The 15,935-nt window shown below is 37.1% G+C and overlaps 1 protein-coding gene across 1 annotated transcript in view; it reads left to right on the plus strand.

The window, feature by feature from the left end:
• CACNB2 (calcium channel, voltage-dependent, beta 2 subunit) overlaps positions 1-15,935 on the plus strand; it is a 61,652-nt gene that overhangs the window by 12,565 nt on the left and 33,152 nt on the right. The window contains exons 2-6 of the mRNA XM_009572544.1: positions 7,209-7,288; positions 8,339-8,361; positions 8,945-9,149; positions 13,596-13,732; positions 15,525-15,601. Of these exons, the coding sequence (XP_009570839.1) occupies positions 7,209-7,288; positions 8,339-8,361; positions 8,945-9,149; positions 13,596-13,732; positions 15,525-15,601 (522 nt within the window). The remainder of the gene's footprint in view (positions 1-7,208; positions 7,289-8,338; positions 8,362-8,944; positions 9,150-13,595; positions 13,733-15,524; positions 15,602-15,935) is intronic.

Genomic DNA, 15,935 nt, shown 5'->3' on the forward strand with positions numbered 1-15,935 from the left:
CCTTTGGCTCTAGCAGACATAGAGACTTTCTGATCCAATTGAAAAAATGAAGTGCAGAATTATTTAAATATTGGAACTAGCAATAAAACTGGCATGCATAATACTGAATTAAGAAACATTTTCAATGATATAGCTCTTTTTCAGGAGCTTTTGATAATAGTATCTACATTTTTAACCAACCATTGTGTTGTTGCTTTATTTAGTGTTTACTTTAGCTTGCTGTGTCACGGATTTATGCTTCTCCTGGAGAATTTTTGTTTGTGAATAGCCTGAAAATGATACTGCAGATTTTTTCTCTATGTGAACCTCAATTTAGCCAAAAAGCTAAGATCTACTAAAATGCTGTCTCATAAGCTTAAAATGTCTCATAAGCATAAAATGTCCTCACTTGTGACACTGAAAAAAAGAACTTGAAATCCCAGCGCAGTATTTCTATTGCAAACGACAGTTTTCATTTGCTGGCTTCTGCTGCCAGAATAAGCATGTTCTCAGCAAGCACAAACAGACTTCTTCAGCTGTGCCGGTTCCAGTTGTTCCCGTTAACTCCCCAAGTGGGTGGTACCGAAGAGCCACCTTTCATGTACACTTGCATGCAGACAACACACGGCCAGCGATGAGTTTTGGCATTATGCTCTAATAAAAACAGACCCCGCTCATATGAGAAAGCTCCGTGTGCGTCACTAAAGCTATTTCAGTCTTTGCTGCCTCCTGAGCTGAATGTAAACCGACATCGGTGAGACTCTATTCAAATCTGATTTCGTAAAAGGAAGTAGGAAGCATGACTTTCAAGCTGTGTGTGAAGATGAGCTAAAATAGTAACAAAAGTATCTCTAGAGAGTACGAGAGGACAAAAAAAAAATTATCTTAAGCCTACCTATTGTTAAGAAAAAATGGATCTGGCAGACTCTTTTGTACCATTTGGATGTGTTAAATTTTCCTTCTTTTCTTTAACATTGAGAGCAGGCATTGCTGTAGCAGGGATACCAAGGAACTGCAAGGATTCAGAAACTTCCTTAGCAAATTTCACCAAGGGGCCTCGAGCCTAAGAAAAATCACGCTTAAGCTTTAATAGCTGGGTTTCCATGCAGCGACACTTACAGCCTGCTTGGAGAGTCCAAGAGGAAGGCTGATTGCAGCGGTGGCTTGTGCAATGGGGACATCTCCTTGCTGGCCACCCTTGCAGGAGGATGCACGTTAGTGTCAGGCACTGGAGAGCAGCGATTGTGATGTTTCCTAGGCGGGAATTCGGTGAGAAACCCTTTGTAAGGTATCAGTGCAAGCACTGGTAATGGCTGGGCATAGTTCATGTTGCCTTAGTTTTGGAAATAGATGGTAAAATGTACTCATATCAAATAATTTCTCAGTGCCTGAGTCAGTAAGTTCTCAAGTTTGGCTTGAGAACTACATGTTCTGGCTGACCACTTCTCTCCCAGATCCCTCAGGAGAGATCCATGCTATCAAAAGCCTTAATAATTCAGAAGAGTTTGAATCTCATTATACCATTGTTGTTGTACTCAGGGTGCTACTTATTAACTACAATTTTATTGTGTTTTGGTCTCCCACTGTACTTTTGTTTTTCAGCTCCTTCACTTTATTGGAAGTGCTGAGTACGGCACCTTGCACAGGCAGGCAATCCGAGACTTGAACCTCAGGCATTAGATGGTTATGGGGGCAGTGCTATCTGCTGTAGGAAAGTAATACAACTGCTGTCTTAACCTCACATAATACTATATATGCCACACACACATACACTAAAATCCCAACCTAGTGGTTAAAAACCCCCTCTTTTTAGACCACTTACAATTAAAACTGGAAATGGTGATTTCCACTTATAAGGACACTTCATTCTCCTTGTACTGGAGTATAAAATCCAGTATTTGTTGTCCGTTACAGATTTTTATGTCCCTCACTCATAGATATATGAGTGAACCATAGTTCCTGTATATTTTTTTACTATGAGGGTGGTCAAATACTGGAGCAGGATGCACAGAGAGGTTGTGGTGTCTGTCCTTGGAGGTGCTCAAGACTCACCTGGACACCCTGAGCAGCCTGATCCAACCAGACCTGCTTTGGGCAGGGGTTGGACGAGGTGACTGCAGAGGCCCCTTCCAACCTCAATTATTCTGTGGTTCTGTCTTGCTGCCGGACTTGTTTGATACATACACCCACGCCAATAAAAGAAGGCCTGATCTTTGCTGGGAAGTCATATTATTGATCGCTACTTTTAGTGACAGCAGGTATACTCTAATTTTCTCTTGGGACATCCATGAATTGTCATTGCTTCCTTAGCGATGAGATTGCTGAGCAGATGCTATTTTTAAAGATTGGACAATTACTTACCTGTAATGAGGCTCCAGCAATAATCAGCATGTAGGATGTAAATTTCCTGTGAATTGTTTGTGTACTCAGGTGGGTTTGTTTTTTCTTTCTTGTGCAACAGATGTATAAATTAGTGTGCAAAATAAAAAAATTAAAATAGGAAAGTTCTTTTATTATTTTTGTTTATTTTTCCATTCTTGAGCTGCTTTTGTGACAGTATATATTTCATAACATTGTAAACTTCTTTAAAATAACCATGAAAATAATGTAATTTTGTAAAACATCTGGGTTTTGAACTGTTTTTGCTTCATATATATGTAGTCAACAGCAAGGCAAAATAAAGTGACATATTTTAAGACTGCAGTTATCAGGCCATCACATGGCTATTGACCTTTGTCCTATGTGGGATATTAATATTGCTTATGGCCCAAACACTATGTACAGGGCTGCCAATGTAGGTGCCAAATGTAGGTCATTGTTTGACATATTTACTCCCTACCAAGAATACTAATGAAAAGTTCAGTAGTAGTATCATCTTTCCTCAGCTGAAAAAAATTGTGTGGTGTTTTAAATTTTCATGAGTGCAAACCTGGTAGTGTTTCGAGAGAGACCCATTAGAGAAAAATAATTCCTTGCTTTCAGGATAAGGTTACAGGCATCTGTGAAAAGGATATGATGAAGGATGTGGAGCATTATGTAGAAATACTGAGGGAGGAGACTTGCTTTGAGACAAATTTTCCAAACTTTAACACAGATGCCAACGTCGACCAGGACTTTGTCAAAATGATAACTGGAGTAATTTTCTTGACATAGCTGGCATTGCCTTCATAAAAGATGCATTCTGATCAGCATTCTGATTTCATGTAAGCTGGTGTAAATGCAGTGTACCTCTACTGTGGGAATGATGTAATAGAGTGAGAAATGAGATGGATCAGAGACCCTAGGTCCTCATCACCTACTGCTGAAGAAAGTAAAGGCAGTGTTAAGCCTTGCTTGTATTTCTGTAGCCCTAGAGTCATTGCTTCACATAGTACAGCCTCAGGTGTAAATGAAAGTGGTTTGGAGAATGCTCTAATCTGTTTTTCTACATTCTGGTAGTGGATGGGGAATAGAGATACCTCGATTATCAAGCAACATTCCCAAAATTAGTGGCCGTGAGGGAGATGACCTGTTCTGTGAGCAAATTCTGTGTCAGAAAATTTGCCTTCTTGGCTGGGATCCCCAGAGGCTGCATCCACTGGGTTTATGGCACAGCATAAAAAATCTGAAATGAGTTCTAGGAATACAGATTTTATTATTTTGCTCTGTTATCGAGTGAAATATTTCTCAAATATGAATTCAGCTAAGCAGGTGCGAACTCCTTTAAAGTGACAAATTGACTGAGACAGATACAGTGTACAAATGCTTGTGTATGCATTGAATACGTTAGTCATACAACAAGAGTGAGGGAATATAAGTAGCAGAGTATAATAATACTGTAAATAGTATTGACTTACTAATGAGGGTTGGCATGAAGATGTATAAAATGAATATAACTTGTGAACCAAAAAGAAGTAGTGAGAAGGAAAAAGAGAAAATTAAGTAAGGTCTCCCTAGTCCCACTTTAATTTATGTTTGTTACCAAAAGCCTATAGCCAAAGTTGGTTTAACAATTGGTGTATATATTTTTGTTGATTTATATCCTCAGTTTAATCAGAAGCTGAAATTGGTTCATGAAGAACCCCACTCCAGAGTGTGTTCCCTGCTGCCCTTGTGGTGCAGATGATGGTAATGTTCATGGTCTGGTTATTGATCTCCTGGTGGGGTTATTCAGCCTGCCTTGAATGAATATAGTTTTAGAGGGGGGGGAAAGGAAAACAAGGTGGAAATGTTCATTCTGAAGATAAGTGAACTTTTTCAAGCTACATAGTTTCTCTAGAGAGAGATGAAATGTTAAACTGTTTAACGTCTGGGAGCATCTGTCCTTGTAGTCCAGCCTGCGGATTAACTGAGCGCTAAACTGCCATCATATTTTTGTGGAGATTTAGAGAATGAACAGAAAGTGCTTAACTGTTTTGACCCAGTCTAATTTTAGAACTGTAGAATATGTAAGCAAATGCTAGATATATTTTAAAATACACATATGCATATGTTAAAAAAAAGAGATTTCTTTTTTACATAAGGCTCTAATTACATAACAACTGGAATTTTTTAGTTCAAGACAATGTAGTTCAAGAAAAGAAAAAGTAGTTAATTTGACAGTTCTATGAAACTTTCAGAATTATTTATTTATGTAAAAAGGCTAGCATTTAACTTTTATAAATTAATTAGTTTTAAATATTCAATTAGATGAATTATTGTAGTCTAATCCCATGGTAATTCATTCTCCCTTTCTACCAGTATGACAAGTATCTAAAATGGGACATGCTGTTTCTGTGAATATCTGTAGCTCAATGTTCTGCTTTGTTTTTCTACTCAGATTTTTTATATTAATTTTTTGACAGCGGGAAATGACAGAGGATTTTTTACCTGCTACTTATCTTTCATGTTAAGATAGTTCTGGAGTAGTTTCCGTTTTTCTCTTTTGGGTACTCAGGTGTTGCCCTCTAATAGGAAATTTTAGATAACTTCTAAGAAGTATGTCAAGGACATTAACTTGCTGAAGATGTCTGTTTGTTGCAATGCAGCAGAGATTTTAAAGTCTTTAGTCAGCCTAAAGTCTTTCATCCACTGATACTATTAGGAGTAAGTCACAATACTCTGTTGAGTGCTTTTTATATTCGCTAGAGGATATAGCAAATGTGAGAATAGATAAGCAAGCATATTATCCCCACTGTCAGTGTTTGGTAAAGATTGTTCCTCAATATTTCCATTCTTGTTCTGAGATACATTTCTACAATGACAGTTTACTATGCTTTACAAAAAGATCATTCTTAATAACAATGAATTATTTATTCCATGCTGTACTATTTAATGATGAAGTATTATTTAGGAGATTAGACAATTTAATACTTATTCATATCTGTATTTTCAATATTGAAATGAGTAATAGCCTAGAAAGCATCAACTCTGTTAGTTTGTAATTTTTAAATTCAGGAAGGTTGTGGGGTTTTGTGTGAATATTAAGCCCCAGTAATTTATGTTATCTTTTATTTTTGAGGAAGATACGTGATACCACTGAATTCAGTGCCTGTGTGACTACTTTTTTTCTTTGTGGTGTGCCTAGTTCTGTAAGCTATCTTTTATGTAGGGTAACTGAGTGCTAGTAACAACTGAGAGAATTGTAGGGGAGTTGAAAAAGATACGAATTAGAGCTGCTAGGAAGTCCACATACCCATGTTGCATCAACACTGCAAGGTTTTTAAATTGATGTGGAGGAATCACCAAATTTTTTTTTTGGATGGTCATTCTCATAAATGCCCATTTTCAGAAATGTAATCATGAATGCGTAATCATGTCTCGATGCCCTTCTAACAGTACATTTGTGTAATGACAAGGTGAACTTATTAAGGGCTTTTTAAGGGACATGTGTGCCTAGCATTTACATACCTTTCTTTCATACTGGAGCCCAGAAATCTGTGTTAGGGGCCTAAACTCCTTTTGCAGCACTCTGGAAGGATTCAGGGTATGAGAAAGATGCCCAGCACAATGAGTTAAGCCGGCTATTGGTTTTTGATTGTGTTTTTTATATATATAAAAAAACTGTGGATATAATTTTCTAACGTAGAATAGTAGCTAATAAGAACATCTAGTAAACTCATCTAAACCAATTCCTTCTTGTTATACAAATTTTTCTACGTATTTTTCCTGTTAATGGGCGAATTATCAGTTGTGTCTGTGTATTTTTTAAGTATTATTTCTGATTGGAACTTTTTTCAGTTGCACAGTGCAAATATAATCAAGTTGTTTATATAACCTATATCTATTGAGTAACATCTCCAGCATGTTCCAACAGCAATAGGATTTTCCTTGTTGAAAGCAACAAACACTTCAAAAATTACTGTATATTTGTTTTATTGTTGCCTTTAACATAGTACTCTGATTTGTGAATTTTTTTTTTTTCCCTAGAACAGGTGACCCAGAAAGAAAAGCAATCAACTATTTGCAATATTCTAATTGTGGCTAAACACCAAGAAAGACATTGAACTCTTGGGATGTGTTATTTCAACCCGTAAATATATTCAGCTGTATTTAGTTTTTTAGTCTGCCATAGGCTTTCTAGTTTAAACAAGTGCCTGTTTAAACGGTACCAGTTTCAGTCTTTAGAGCCCTTCTACCAAACCTTTCTTAAGATTTTTAAGATTTTTCCACTAATTCCGGAAGGAAGAACAGACGGGATAGAGTAAAGTCCTTTTCCAATTATTTCCCAATCATCTCTTTGTACAAATACATATTTAGATCCAGAATACCACATAAACATGAAGCCCATTCTGCAATCCCTTTCCAAAATTTATTTCCAATGAAACTGCCTGTTTCACTTCTGGACACAGAGACTCTCTTGACCCCACTGTTAACGAAAAAGCTTATTGTTTCTCCTTCTAAATTAAAAAGCCTTCCTAGAATGTGCACTTAGACGTAAATTGTTTGACTGTGGTAGTTCATTCAAATACAGGCCTGTTTAAGGAGTTTTAAAATCTGCTTTATTGGAACCCTGTGGCTTTTACAGCACATTAGACCTAAATTAAGCAACAGGGAACCTTCTCTCCCTTTATTTCCAACTGTCCTTTCCAGGCCAGGTGGCATGATATTGTCTTTAGAATTATTTTTATATATCCCTCATTATTTTATCATGTATTCTAATGCGGCAGATTTCTGTCCTCTAGCACTATGCAAGTTGTCAGAGTAATCCTGGATGGAGCAGGCAGGGATTTTTGGTAATCAGAAAAATATGGCATAATTTTTGGTTTCAGGTATTCGGGTTTGCTGTCATGAAGTAGGGGATGCATTTTCATATCCTCTTTTTCGAGAAGAAATGGAAGCAACTCCTTTCGTAGGAAACGAGACATATTTTTTTTGCTTGTCATCTCAGCAAAATACCATATTTTTAGCCAAGCTGAAGTGATGATGGATACCAACTAATAAAGCTAAAATTGTCTGGTAGAAGCTTTAGTATATTTTAAGATGAAAAGTTATGTGACGCCTTCTTCAGTCACTTGTGAGCACCTCTGAGACTCAGTTCACGTCTTTAAAAGTATTTGACCAGCCATAATGTATCGGGACTTCAGACTAGATCATAAGAGCAGTGTGGAGGATTTTGGGATGGGCTAAAAGTTTGGCCTGGGGTAGGACAACGGTGGGTCCCAAGGATACTGTGTGATATCCTTGTCGGGAGAGCAAGCTCAAGGTGTTGTTTGGTGTAGAATAAACCAGAATAAAGGTTGTTCTCCTGTACTCTGAGAAAATGAAGCCCTCTATAGCTATAGGCTGGGCTGAGCTGGATGGCAGCTTTTGCTACCTGCTTAACCGTACCTGTGCAGAAAGGTGTTCAGCACCGGTGGGGCTTGGAAGGAGAAGCTGTGCAGGAGGCTGGAGGGCAGCTGTGGGGCCATGAGGGCCACTGACTCTTCCTGCAACTGCTTCTTGGAAATAGAACTTGTGAAAATCCTGTAACTCACTGATACCAACTACCGGTATAGGTTGTAGTATGAATTATGGGAACTAGCAAATCTCTCTGTGACTGGTATTTGGTAACAACCTGATGATCTGAGGGCAAATTACGGCACTCTCAGAATGGCTCTGCAGTGAGATGTCTTGCTCAGGGGTCACTGGCAGCCGCTGGCACCTAATTCCTCCTAATTTGTAATTTCCCTGAAGACTAGGTGGGGGCTGGCACGTGCTCCTTCGTAGCATGCAGTAGCTCTGAGCAAGCATGGCAGCAGAACTGCAAGTGCATAGGGACTTTCAGCTCAGCCAAAGAGGATGTACTTAATTTTTATGTCCATCCAAGGTTAGGTAACTGCTTAGTGCCAATGTTGAGATCTCAGGTTTGAATATGTATGCCTAAAAAAGTGCCTCATTCTTATATTTCTTCCTTCCATAGGCAGTGGAGCCAAATTACAATAGGTTTGGCCATTATACCATGTTTGAATTTCATGAGTTTTACTTTGAAACGGTATACATAAATTCTCATTATTATACAAATTTATGTTATATCTCTCTGTTTATTAGCAAAGCATAGTAAACCATTGCAATTTAAAATTCAAGTTCTAGTAAACTGAAATCTGATTCTCTTCTTCTCATTCCCTTCTGAATTTGACAAGGGCCCAGTAATTGCCGTGAAAGCAGGATAAAACGCTCCATGCAAATTCAAGCGCACCTCTTAAAAATACTGCAACGCAAGTGTGAGGCATGACCACATAAGTACAGAACTGTGGTTAGAAATCTCTAATCTTAGACAAATGAAGATCTGCTGTGCAATGCCATCGTAACTGAGCATAGTATATGGATTGCCAACTGTTTTATGATTACTGATTTGACTTATCCCAAATTGATTCAGAACACTAGTAGCTAGATAAAAATCTTGTATTCTATCAAACGTGTTGATATTAAATAATTGAGGTAAGTAAACATGACACTTCGTAATGTTTTACATGGATGTTTTGAGTGTTCTTTGTAATTGTTATGATTTTAAAAACATAATTTGCAGAAATCATCCTCTGTGTGTGTGTTTGTACATATGCACGTGTTTGTACGGGAAATCTTCATGCTGTTCATCTTTTGTTTTGCAGACAAAACCTGTTGCATTTGCAGTTCGGACAAATGTTGGGTACAGTGCAGCTCATGATGACGATGTTCCAGTCCCAGGCATGGCCATCTCATTTGAGGCTAAAGATTTTCTTCATGTTAAAGAAGTAAGTCAAACTAAAGGAGTAAATGAATCTCACTTTAAGGGTCTAGTTGAGTAATAGTGCTACTATTTCTTAATGTTAAGATAATGCTTCACATTGTCAAAGCCCTATACAAATGTTACATAAATAAGGTAACTGTATATAAGAAATTGAATGTTCTTTGAAATACTATTCTCATAAAAGCAATGGCACAAATTCCTTACAATCAAATTAATGAAATTTGGAAAGCAAGTGCTTTTCTTCTCTAGTAACTATCACTTATTTAGAGCTTTAAAAATCTCCATCTGCATATACCAAGATAACAATATCTGTGGGTTTTACCATTCTAGCACTCTGAGGTTTCATTGTGATTTAGCAGCCAAGGGTTGATTCTCTTTTATTTGCGTGACTTAATCTCAAAAAAAACCCAAAAACCTTAGGTCTCCTTTTTTTGAATGAAGTTATTTCCCTGGCACAGACAATATTTTGTTGTTAACAGTTACATACTGAAGAACTGATGTGATAATTTTCAAGATGCATGTAACAACTGTCAAAAAAGGCGCCTTGCGTTTGCTGTATTCGTTTTCTTTTCCTGTAGTTTCGCTTTGAAAATTTTCAAGTTTGACAGTTTCGAACACGTAAACTCTTGTTCTTTTTCTGCTCCTTGCAAGACAGTCCAAAGCAAATAATTTGGTAACTTTCCCATGCAGGCCTTCCTTAGCAGCCTGCTGCTCCCTTCTGAATGATTCCCTCATTTTACAGGATTTCCCAGCTTCTGGTCATATTCCATTGTGTCACAAAATGGTCCACATGGAAATGGAAATTTATAGCAGAAGAACTAAAAAGTTACCTTAAGGATGAGAGCAACTTAGCCATGCATTTGAAATTGTATCTTTGCCCCATTTTAGATTATTGAAAAATCCCTCAGTAGTTATGATTGATGATGCACAATGATTCTGTTAGTGCAGGTGCTTTGTGGAAGCAAGAAATATTCCTAATACACAGGTGGAAATACAGGTGGACAGAGACTAAGGAAACACAAGAAATGGACTTTTAGTGCCTTTATACTGATGACTAATGATCATAATTCTCCTTATATATGAAACACAAAAAAAAAAAAAAAAAGGGATAATTTGGAGTCGAACTGTATATAGTGAAGAAAATACGTTTTCTCTCTGATGAGAGTGCAAAAGAATTGCTCTGCTCTATCTTGTGACAAAAGTAGAGATGAGCAGGCACAGAGTCCTGGCCATAGAAAACCATCAGCATTCTCTGGTGAGTCTGGAAGCCCTGGAAAATATGTCTCAGTTTGGTTAGATTAAATTATTTTGTATGGTCATCTATTCCATCTGCATTTCAAACGAGCTGGTAATCTCAGACTTCATATCAAGTCTTTCCCCTGTTCCCGTATGAACCAGAAACACAGTGCTAGAAGATTTTCTGTTACGATTTATGGTTTTTTCCTCACAGCACAACTTAGACTCATATGTAAATATGCATGGAAGATAATGAGGAAGAAAAAGTTTCCTGAACTTTTCTGGATCTCCAGAAATGCCTTAAAAGGAAACAGCTTAGCTGAGTCGTTATATTGTATATGGCTGCATGTAGCGCTGAGGAATGGAAATATAGGTTAAAATGCAGTTGTTCTTGCAGCTTCAGGTGGAATAGAAGAGCCACTCTGTGCTAATTGCCTTGAAAAATATCTGGTTTTCGCCGTAAGCAGTTAAGGAAAGTTGACTGTCTAGTGGTGCTAGGCCAGAGCTGGGTTGTGGAACGGACCCTGAACCCAGGCCAGGTGCACGGCTGGGATGGAGAGGTGGGAAGGGACCCCCAAGGAGTCAACTTGGACTTGCTGGTCCTGCGTTTGGCAGAGGCTATTGCGTCTGGGCGTGTCAGACCTCTTCAGGAGGGTCCCGCGAGGAGCGGCCCTTCCCTGCAGAGGCGCGTCCTCCCCCTCCCGCTTCTGTGGCCATGCCCTGCTCACTCTGCAGGGTTCTGTATCCCACCAGATATTGCTCCTTCAGTAATATTGGTGCTCCCTATAGTTAATGCTGGGAGAACTGAAATGTCCAAAATTTCATTATTTATGCAGATGAAAAGTAAAAAAACATATTTGACTATAAAATGCAGTGTTGCTTTTATATTTTATACCTAACTGGTTGCTAGAAATAAAGAAATCTAAGTTAATTTCCGATAACTTTTGCCTGCATAGTAATGCCGTATTGGATTGATGCTGACCTCTTCTTGTCTGTGAGGAGTGTTCTCCAATTTGTGCTGCTGAGAGGTCTCAAACAAGAAAAACCTCAGTTCAAAATGTACATGAATGGTGAAAAGTACTGCAGTGATTGAGTATGAGGGAAATTTATTTTCATTATTAGGTTACATTCATTAAAACTCAGTACATAAAAAAATGAAGGATACCTTCCTGCATGAAGAAACATGCACTGCATCATAGTCACTCCTGAATCTTTTGGGGCTTTAATACATGGCCATAATTCTGCTTTGCATTTAATTCATATTTGTGTTTCCCTTGGCACTCCACGCACAGGTGAATTACAGAGAATAGCTCACCCCAGCTAGCATGTTGAGAGCTGGACACTTCGCTACCAAGATTTCCACTATTGCTTTTTAAAATTAAAAAGTATTATGTGTGGTATTATTTACTTATAAAAGTATCTTATCCTCCTTTTCATATACGGACACAGCTTTTAGATTTGAGACTTTGCAGGAGTGAATTCCAGATGCTTTTATTTTTGTATGAAGAAAAACTTCCTATGGATTTAGCATTTCTATCAATTAGAATAAAATTAATGTTGTTGCGTAGTAGTCTATTTTATACTGTATAGGACAGTATAAAAAAGTAGTGGCTGTTCAGATTTTAATTTAATGGTGTTTTTAAGTATCTATCTCTTCTTTTTACCAAGTTAATGATACTACTTCTGCAGACTTCATGTATACCATAGAGCAGATCCATATAATGGCAACCTCCATTGGCTCAATTGCTCTAGTCTTCCTCCACCTATATTATCCTACAACATATTTTAAATGCACATGCATATCTTTAGTTAGCATTTTGCAGTGAAAGGTTATGATTTTAATAATATGTTTCAGGCTAATACCGCTTGAGAAACTTCTACTCCAGATTAGCTCCCTATTAAATATTGGTATTCTTCCTCATAAAGGCATCCCATTGGATGAATGTTACAGATCCCCTTATATTTTATGAGCTTAAAAGTGCGTTTATTTTAATCTTTATTTTTTATTTGCTAAATATCTTAAAGTTGGTTTCAAGCATCACAACATTTCTATAGTAGCCAAAATGAAAGATAGTACTGCAATTTAGGTTGTGTATCATTGATCCACCAACATTGTATTCTCGGTGAAATTAATTCCTTTTTATGGGAGCCCACACATTTTACATGTTTTACTCCTAACTGTACACTTGTTAAAACTACTTATTAAATAATTAAACATGCACTATAATATCTGCATTCATCGCTTCAGATTGAAGAAGGCAAATTCTCTTCCCATTCAGATGTTCTCTTACAGTTTCATGAATAATCCAAATTATCCAAAATTCATATTTGATGGTAGTTATTCCCATGGAACTCCTAGAGTATTGCATGTGGGGCCATACATAACAGTGACCTATTCTCATCCAAAAATGGTGAATAATTAATAAAGGAAAAAGCAAATAGTTCTGGTCTACAGACCTCTGCAAAACAAACAAACAAAACCGCCTGTGTGTGTATGATATTATTAAATTAGTCATTATCTCGTATTTCATATAGCTGAAACTCAGTTAGTTGAACTATCCTGTGCATTTGTAGAATTTTAGTTACCAAAAGATATTCATTCCTTGTGGATCTGTCACTGTATGTTTAAGATGCAGATCGCATGAGCTGTATGCAGTAGAGCATATATAAGCAGTGGAAAGTAATCATATTTCAGAAGATTTTAGTGAGTTCAGAGAAGCGGGAGAGTTTGAGGAGTAGTATTTTTTATTTTAAAGAGAGAACTGAATATAATGGAATGAGAAAAATAGATTATTACAGAGCTGCAAAAATTGTTGCAGTGGGTGGGAGCAGATCAGAAGAAATCTCTGGTGTCCACCAAGGAGAAAGATCGTGGAAGAACAAAAGCATCTCTCATGTATGAGGAGAAAAGACTATGAAGCACAAAAAAATAAAGATGGTGAAATGGGTGGAAATAACAGCCAGGGAGAATCATGAGGTCTATGAAGGAAGGTTTCTGCTTAAGTACTGTAGCATTTTAATAATTTGCAAGGTATAATTATTTTAATGTATTTCTGAATATTACCACAATTCTTCATTGCCATAATAACATAGTACAGTGATTAACTGCAGGGAAGAATTACATAAAATGGCTTAGCTGCAAATTAAAAATAATAACAAAATGATCCCAAATACAGTAGTTTCTTAGTACATGATTTTTTTTTTCCCCCTGTAGAAATTTAATAATGACTGGTGGATAGGACGGTTGGTAAAAGAAGGCTGTGAAATAGGATTCATACCAAGCCCAGTCAAACTAGAAAACATGAGGCTGCAGCATGAACAAAAGGCAAAACAAGGAAAATTCTACTCCAGGTAATAACAACAAATCATTAAAAAGAGTAGCACTGACTGTGACACAACTTGGAAGTTAATGCTGTTTATGCTATAGTTCTGTTTAATTGTTGTAATTGGCAGCTACAAACATTTTGAATCAATGAAGGAAGTAATATTTATTTATATAATTAATGTCATTGCCATTTGAGAGAGAAAGTAGATATTTAGATTGGTGGTCTGTGGTGACCTACAATGGATATTATTCCATTTTATTTTCATAAAATATTTGCAAATATACATTGCAGTTAGTACGTTTACTACGTGCAAGCACAATTTTTGACTTAAAAATCGATCTCCCTAAATTCTTTAGCATTTGTTACTTGTTTTCATGATCTTGCAATTTCTAAACATTTTAAAGATGATTTTAGAAATTACAGAAAATGTTAAGATTAATTTATTTGCAAGCTGAAGCCAGTGCCTGTTAGTTAGCTCTTAGGGAAAAAATGTTTTGGTCTTGTCAAATTCATTGCCTACAAATACAGCTTTTAAGAATACTCTTATTTTACCATGGAAGTTTCATGTCAAGTCATTTGTTGTGTCTGACTGCAGCCATCATTACACAAAAACAAAGATTCAGTATCTAAATGTATTGAACAATACTGCGAGGTGGCAATAATGTAATCTTTACTGTAGAATTATTAATAAAGTAGTTTTGCATAAACATTAACACACGTGGAAGCAAATGCCACTTGCTTCCCTTTGAGTATATATTTCCAGTATTTCTGAGCAGGACGGAGCTGGAATTGAGAAAACATCTGGGAAACATTTGGGAAGCCAGAAAGGCTTTCCTACTTCAATAGGAAGGGCAGCAGGGTTTGAAGAGCGTGTCTACACTAGGAGGAGACCAGGATGCTGCAGTGCTCAGGTGCATTCGCCAGCTGTGAAATGCGTTTCCTATGAGTGTGCTGTCCTCAGCAGGAGGACATCAGGTTCCTTATTCCTCTTGTGATGCTTCTGATACAGCCAAATCTGACCCAGTGATTCGGTCCCTTTCCAAATTGTAAAGGCTTCCATTCTCCAGAACTTCTCACTGGAGATAACACTGTCCTACACCACAAATGCATTTTCTTAGAGCTTATTAATATTTTAAGATGGAGAAACTGGAAACTAGTACTATTACATGAATTATTTGAAGAGTGAAATAGCCTTTCTTACGTTCTTTTCAGTGCTTTTCTCATTATGGTAACTGAAATAAAATGACTGAAAATATTGTTTCATTTTCACAACTTGGATAGGTTTTCACAAAGCAGAACTTGACAAAACCCTAAACTGCTTTATCTTAATTTGACAGACTTTTTTTTCCTAAGTGCTACCTGATATTGAGACAGCAAAAGAATTTGTACTTTAATTAAATTGAAAAGATGTTAGGCAAACACACTATCAGTTTCACTAGGGAGCTATCCATAACTCTTCTGTTAAAGGAAACAGATATGCTCACTGGCCTAAGAATTAGTCTTAGTAATGAGTAGTAATATTAATAATTATATATCGGTAGCCATATTAATAATTGTATCGCATTAAGATCATGAGGTAGTAGAGCATATGCAGCAGAATGAAGATGCACAGCAGAACAAGGAGCATGATTGATGTCTGCAGTTCCTCAGTCCTCAAAATGTACACACATTTTGTGTAAGATGTATATTTTATACCACTGCCAGAAATACTGTTTGTCTCTCGGCTAGCAGCTCGTTTAGAAGGCAGGTAATAAATAAACTAGAATAAATACTGAGAAAGCTATGAAACGTCAAACTAATGTGTTGCTTTACTCCAGTAAATCAGGAGGAAACTCTTCATCCAGTTTGGGTGACATCGTTCCTAGTTCCAGAAAATCGACGCCTCCATCATCTGGTGAGTAGGTCATGAACCCTTTGGTTTACGGACTCATGCACCTAATCTGTTAAAATTTAGATATACCTTTAGTCCTATTTTTCTTATTCCCTGTACTTCATAAGTATAAGGTTGGGTGGTTGCGTTGCCCTATAAGGCTGGTTTGGGTAGGTTTGAAGTAGTGGAGTTAATGCAAATTCAGGCATTAATAGGGCTGTTAACAATCCACAAAATTCCCTCTTTACTTTTACCATGGTGTTTTATAGCAAAGGCATAATAAAATGATGAGACTGCATTGCAGTAGGATAGTTAGAGGTTTGGTCTAGTCTGAGCACTCCTGCTGCACAAGGAATAC

This window comes from Fulmarus glacialis, unplaced genomic scaffold (assembly GCF_000690835.1).
Source record: "Fulmarus glacialis isolate BGI_N327 unplaced genomic scaffold, ASM69083v1 scaffold18352, whole genome shotgun sequence".
In the NCBI taxonomy this organism is placed as follows: domain Eukaryota; kingdom Metazoa; phylum Chordata; class Aves; order Procellariiformes; family Procellariidae; genus Fulmarus; species Fulmarus glacialis.